The sequence below is a fragment of the Cottoperca gobio genome, chromosome 18, assembly GCF_900634415.1.
Source record: "Cottoperca gobio chromosome 18, fCotGob3.1, whole genome shotgun sequence".
Classification (NCBI taxonomy): Eukaryota; Metazoa; Chordata; class Actinopteri; order Perciformes; family Bovichtidae; genus Cottoperca; species Cottoperca gobio.
This window is the reverse complement of record NC_041372.1, coordinates 13,127,546-13,134,719: the sequence shown is the minus strand read 5'-3', so window position 1 is coordinate 13,134,719 and position 7,174 is coordinate 13,127,546. Positions and strand designations below refer to the sequence as shown.

At 47.5% G+C, this 7,174-nt stretch overlaps 1 protein-coding gene across 1 annotated transcript in view; it reads left to right on the top strand.

Moving 5' to 3' along the window:
* Positions 1-348: 348 nt before the first annotated feature.
* LOC115023767 (wiskott-Aldrich syndrome protein family member 3) overlaps positions 349-7,174 on the top strand; it is an 18,157-nt gene continuing 11,331 nt past the window's right edge. The window contains 2 exon segments of the mRNA XM_075074154.1: positions 349-368; positions 6,237-6,381. Of these exon segments, the coding sequence (XP_074930255.1) occupies positions 6,249-6,381 (133 nt within the window). The 5' untranslated portion in view covers positions 349-368; positions 6,237-6,248.

Below are 7,174 nucleotides of genomic sequence, written 5' to 3'. Positions count from 1 at the left end.
CGTTTGAATCCAGGTGTTATGGACCGACACCTGGTGACATTGACTGACTGGTGTTTAATATAAGACCAACACAGACGCACAGGTGATTAAAGGTGTTCACATCACTTTGTGTGTTAAGAGCTGAGCAGTTCAAAAAGTACTTCTGCCTGGAACTCTGTATTCGTGGTAATCCCCACTCGTCTGACTCACGAGGGATAAAAACAAATGGCACTAATGAATTGCAAATACCATTTGACGATCGTGTGTGTGTGTGTGTGTGTGTGTGTGTGTGTGTGTGTGTGTGTGTGTGTCTCTTTTGTCTCACATGTTTTATTCAGCGTTCATTAAAGTGGCTGTTTCAAAACACTTCATCTGCATTCAGCTAAGAGGTACTGTACACACACACACACACACACACACACACACACACACACACACACACACTGGGGACAATGATCTCTTGTAGAACTTCATTGCCCCGATGCAAACTCTCCTGTCTCTCTGTCCTGCTCATTATCCAGCCAAAAAATGAAAATGACTTCCAAAGAAACCATGACAACAACTCCACACAGCTCACTGCTGCTTCTTCCACACACACACACACACACACACACACACACACACACACACACAAAAGATGGAGGAAGCAATGTGTCAAAGCAAGTGTAGAATCTCTCTCTTGCTCCGTTTTGCACGATTTGTTTTTAGGGAGGGTTAGTGCAGGAAGAGGGGGAGTGCCATCATAATTGTGATCAATGGCTCCTCACCCGAGAGCATCAACACATGCAGACATCAAAGACGGAGGGGCGGGGGCAGGAGGGAGACGGAGAGTTTAGGGTGGAGGTTTATTTCACAGGAGGAGAAAGGAGGCCAGGAGCCAGCATGTGGGGGGTTGGGGGTACGCATGACGCTGTAACTGAATTCGTAGCGGTTTACAGTCTGGTTTCCTGACATCAAACAAAACAAGGCAGTAAAAAGAAGGTGGATTTTCATCCTTCTGAGTGCTTGATGAAGTATTTTTTGTATCTGCTTTGTTCCGCTTCTCATCCGCTGATTCCTTTTCTGTTAGTTGACATTTTGGCGTACGACCAATCGGAGCAAAGCGCAGTAATCCTGACTGAATACAGCGTCAGCTCTGTTTCACTGTGTTGGCTCACGCTCCCCTTTTCATAGCTGCGTGCTCACCAGCTGTCTGTTACAATCCACCTTCTCTTACATGGACTTCACACTGTTTGTTATTAACTCTATGGGGGGGGGGGGCCACAGGGGGCGAAGGTTACCCTGATCCAGAAAAGCAGCGAGTGATGAGAGTTGACGCCTTTAAGAATATATCTGAGGAGGAAAACAAACCACATCTTGCAAACTCTCAGCCATTTTAAAGGGATAGTTCGGATGCTTTGTAGCTTCTTATCCACGCGTTACAGTAGATGGCGGTCGGCACGCCCCGGTTTGGAGAAACAACAGACAAATGAACCTTTTATGTAAAACAATCTTCAGTGTGTGTCACAGCACGCGCAGTACAACCCTCCTTTAATCCTCTATTGTTCCGCCTTTTTATTCATTTAAGCGAACATGTGACCTAATAACCCTCTAAATTATACCTTCCTGTGTTGTTCTCAGCATCCATGAGCTTCACGTCTTCACACATGAGCGACGCTGCTCGTGCTAATGAGCCTGCATGTTGCACAGAGTCTTGTAGTGTCGCAGCGGCGGAGAGAGAACGCAGGACTCCATGGCTCCGACGTGCATATAATATGCAATACGTGCGATAGTTACAAAGGTGTAACGTTGAAAACAGTTTGTAGCGTATGGACCATATGGAAGCCTTCCTGTGCTGCTGGAGGAAGCTGTGTTTAATCAAAGCTGCTGTCAAGACTTCATCAATGTGACTTTCATGTTTGTCAAATGTGTATTGTTGGTGTACAGGAAGAGGGGAAGGGTTAGTGTTTAACTCGTGGAGCTGGTTAGATGTAATTCAGTCCCTAATGCAGTAAATCATCTAATTATATCATCTTAAAGAATCAGCGCGTGTCATTTCCATTAGTTACTGTGAGGCTAATTAGCTGTGATTATACAGGTCCCTCCTATGGAGCGGGGGGGGGGGGGGGTTACTAACCTGTCTGACTGAGACTCTGCTCGGCGTCGCACAGCAGGAGAGGTGCGTGTGTGCGCTTAAGTCTATGTGGCCGAGCAGACGGAGCATTAATAGCATTTGCCTGCAGGAATGATGGGTTTGGTTAATGTCTGCAATTAACGCCGTCTCCATCTGTCACACACACACACACACACACACACACACACACACACACACACACACACACACACACACACACACACACACACACACACACACACACACACACACACACAGTCCTGCATGTAAAGCAATGCACATGCAAAGTCCCACACACTTCATCATGAGCCTAAACTTTGGTCATGCTGAATCAATTATTTCAATGAGCACATCTCTAAACTCAGTCCCGTCCCGTCCCGTCCCCGTCCCCGTCCCCCGGGGTGATGGCTGCAAAACCCAATCTGGGGGGTTGTTTGGCTCAACATCTCAGCACCGCCTGCTTTGGATCAGGAGGATAAATACTTATCTGATTATAACTGTTATTATACCCTCGGCCATCAAAACACGAGGGTTCAGAGGGAGAAGCGTGACCAACAGGCCGCGACCAAGAGCTGAACTTTGGATGGCTTCCCAGACGAGCGCATTAGTGATGTCACGGTGTCGGCCATCTGCAGAGGCTGCAAAGGCATCCCGGCGGTTCGGAGGTTGATCCCGTGATGATCGCGAGTCAACGTGCAGGTTGACGGTTTCCTTCAGTTCTGCCGCAGCGTGTTTCTCTCTGTTCGCTGTGATGTCAACAGCATTTCCCCGTCTATCCGAAGCGTCGTGATGGACACCGATTTGGCCTGACTTTCATACATGACACTCGTATCGATCTTCTTGTTTAACTTTCTGCAAATGTCAAACTATTCCCTGGAGGAAGACCTGAACCAGAAACCTGGAAGGTAACGGACTCATCACAGGCGAGGCACTTAGCAGATTAACTTTGAACCGCTGTGTTAAAGGTTAAAGTAGTGACGTGTGCAACAAACTCAGAGGCTGCAGACGCACCACTGACTCGATGATGCTGTTTTCTCCGCCTCCTTGTCTTCCAAGGCGCTAGCAGCCGCCGGCTAACGGCTACTTGTCTCTTCAGTGTCCTTAAAGGATTTCATCTCGTCATGAATCTTTTGATCTGACGTTTCCTTTCAGAGTTTCTAAAGTGTCAGGAAAGATATTTGCGCCCTAAACTCTCCTGCGTCGTGTCAGCGAAGGTGTCCGACGGCAATGACTCCTCCCGAGACCTCTCTCTGTAACTTGGAGGTTTGTGCTCGTGGTTTTCACAGGGGCGTCCGCCCTCCCTCCCCTCCTCTAACTCGCTGCCGTCTCTCTCCCTCTATTTCGGGAGTAGTGCCTGAGTGCCACTTTCAAGGAGCGGATTCCTCAGCGCGTTGCCATGACAGTGTTCCCATGACTCCACGACGCACTTGCTTTGGCTCCCCCCTCCTTCCTGCTTCTCTCTCAACTCGTTAATTCTTTCTTTCCTCCTCTGACAGTGACTCTTTTTAATGAAATCTGTCGACTCCAAGACACTTCTCAGTGCAGCGAGTTGGATTTAAAGATGGCGCGGTGTCCGTACTCCAGAGATCACGTTCGATGCATTCTGCCATTATGATCAAATGCAGGGGGGGGCTGTTCTGAGAACTCAAGCGATCCACAGTGAGAGTGTGACGGGTAACAACGAGACTGATGGCATGAAGTTGACTCATATTATTCATTCGAGAGCACAAGTGACGCGAGCATGAGACACCTCCGTCCTGTTTCCACCTTTACGCTTCTTGGCGGTTGTAAAACCGTGAATGTGAATGTTGATGGTTAGCTGTTGAGTTGCGGGAAACATTGAAGCATTATAGGTGTTTGTTTGTGCCGCCATTTTTAATCCTTTGTCTCCAGCGTCTTCATATCAGGAGTGCAGCACACCAGGATGATGTCACTCTGCCCTGCAGCTGACCTGAAGGGGCTTGTGGGAGGAGGATAAGTGCCTTTGGGTCAAAGAGTGTGTGTGTGTGTGTGTGTGTGTGTGTGTGTGTGTGGGGATCGACATCCTTTCATGCATGTACACCTACATCACAAACCCACACTAATGGGGCCTCAACGTCTACCACGCCGCCTCAATCCATGTTATCTTGCAAACATTCTCTCTCACACACACACACACACACACACACACACACACACACACACACACACACACACACACAGAGAGGTGGGGGATTACCCACTGAGGAGTCAGTGGAAGAGATATTCACCCTGATTTATTAATAAAGCCAGGTGAGGCTGCAGAGAAGATCTGGAGCGAGAACACTAAGAAGAAGAAGAAGAAGGCGCTGCGTGGGGAGGGGTCGGACAGATGAGACAAATAAGAGACGGAGAGTATTGAGGCGGCGGCGGCTGAGGATGAGGAGGAGCGTGCATGTATTATTAAGCAGCCATGGTGTTAGATTATTTACAGCAGCAGGGGGAGGGGGGTCGATATTGGCTCATGCACACTTTCAGGGAAGCTCGATCACTCTCTCAAGACAAGTCGGCACAATCTGACGGGGTCTGTGTAATTAATGTCAGAAACTATCAGAAGGAGGAAGAGCAGGAGAGAGAGACGTAAAGAGGACAAACTAGCCACTTTTTATCATGCGTGTGTGTGTGTCTGGATAAACAAATGTAAGGAGTACGTGAACACACACTCTTGTCCCAGCGTCATTCATCCCAGAAGTATTAACTGTGCCAAAGATTATATTCGAAGCGTGGGAGAGAGCGCGAGGATGGCACGTTTCCAGAGCACTGACCTGGGAACACACACACACACACACACACACACACACACACCTTCCAAATGCACACACGCACTCTCAAAATCATGTCCCAAAAATAACAAGCGTGTCCCACATAGAGCGTTGACTCAAAAGTGAGTCTGTCTGTAGCTCCTCTTCCTCACTTTCTCTCTTCGTGTCATGAACTCATCGTCTTCAGTTACATTTAATGCAAAATCTACTTTAATTCAATGTCGACATAACGTCACAAGTTGCAGTTTAAGGTTCCTGCTCATTGTGTCCGCAGTGACTGGATCTATATGTAGCTCTCAGACAGCACTTACTTCCCTCACACTGTCAGTCAGTTGCTCTCTATCACTCTGTTCAGCCTCTCATTCGTCCGGTCCATCCTCTCCTCTTTCCTCCTCTTTGTCTCGCTCCCTCTGTGCCTCGCGGTTCCTCTGGCTAGTTTCGGCTCGTTAGCACCGTTTAAAAACTTATTTCCGGCTCATTTGGCTCTTGGCTCATCGCAGCCACGTTGACATTAAGCGGTGTGATAAGTGACTGCGCCCCGTGGCGGACATGACGCCTCCGTCTCTGTCAGGACTCGCAGCTGAACACCAACTCCTTTTTTTTGTTTCCTCCACTTTCTCATCTGTCAGTTCAGAACTCTAATGATGTTAACGTACTTATTTTTGCAACAGGGAATGAAAATAATGAGCCCCCAGCATGTTAACAAATGTCAGAGGATACACAGTGGAATTCAGGCGAGCGGCTTCAGACACAGTTTTGGGTGTGATGTCATAAAACAAGACAGGTAACTGTGCTGGATGGCTGATTCTCACCATAAACTAACCCTCTCTGTTTCATCTCTGTTTCCTCTCTGTTTCCTCTCTGTTTCCTCTCTGTTTCCTCTCTGTTTCCTCTGTTTCCTCTCTGTTTCCTCTCTGTTTCCTCTCTGTTTCCTCTCTGTTTCCTCTCTTTCCTCTCTGTTTCCTCTCTGTTTCCTCTCTGTTTCTTCTCTCTTTCTTCTCTCTTTCCTCTGTTTCCTCTCTCTCTGTTTCCTCTCTGTTTCCTCTCTGTTTCCTCTCTGTTTCCTCTCTGTTTCTTCTCTGTTTCTTCTCTGTTTCCTCTCTGTTTCCTCTCTGTTTCCTCTCTGTTTCCTCTCTGTTTCCTCTCTGTTTCCTCTCTGTTTCCTCTTCTTTCCTCTCTCTCTGTTTCCTCTCTGTTTCCTCTCTGTTTCCTCTCTGTTTCCTCTCTGTTTCCTCTCCGTTTCCTCTCTGTTTCCTCTCTGTTTCCTCTCTGCTTCCTCTCTGTTTCCTCTCTGTTTCCTCTCTGCTTCCTCTCTGTTTCCTCTTTCTTTCCTCTCTGTTTCCTCTTCCTCTCTGTTTCCTCAGGCGTAGACCAGCATGCCGTTGGTGAAGAGGAACATTGAGCCCAGGCACTTGTGCCGCGGGGCGTTGCCGGATGGGGTGACCAGTGAACTGGAGTGTGTTACCAACAGCACCCTGGCAGCCATCATCAAACAGCTGGGCAGTCTGAGTGAGTGTCCTGTGCAGTTAAAATCATATCTTATTAATGAATTTGTTCAGATTCAGTTTCTCGATCAACTTTAATTTAACCTCTGGAGTCGATAGTATGAATAAGTCATTTGAGTAAACGGTGAGCTCATCGTCAGTAACAGATACGATAGTGAAGGATAGTGATCGCTGATCACCATCAGCCAGTAAAGTCACTGATGCTAAAATGACACTTTAACTTGGGAGGTGTTTTAAGTGTGAACAAGGTCATGTCTGCACATACAGAGGAGAGGAAGGAGCCTTCACAGCAGCTGTTTGATGGAGTTGGTTTGAAACAATCTGTAAAAACAAATGTTAGATCCAAGAACATCTTATTACAGACACGTAAACACGTTGCCACGGCTACATTAAATGACCTCAGTGTCCAGATGCATCCCAATCAATTCATCCCTCATTACCTGAACATGTTCACCCTCATCACAGCTCATTAGAAACCTGCGTAGTTCATTTGAAAGTTGGGTTGCACGGCCCAAGGCTTTGCCAGAGGAGAGATCATTCTGTGTTTAAATTTGGTTAACAGTCGGAGACTGAATTAAATTCAGCGACGGCTTACTGTGAACGAGTGAGTGCTCTGCCTCTGCTCCATCTGTCACGTCAGTGCGCTGTGATGACAGGAAGAGAGAAGAGATGGAGGGACATTGAGGTGTGTGTGTGTGTGTGTGTGTGTGTGTGTGTTTGATTTACAGGTGGCAGTGTTATCGAGGAAGGCTGCATCTCAGTAAATCCAGTAAAATATTTGTACCTCTGTTACACAC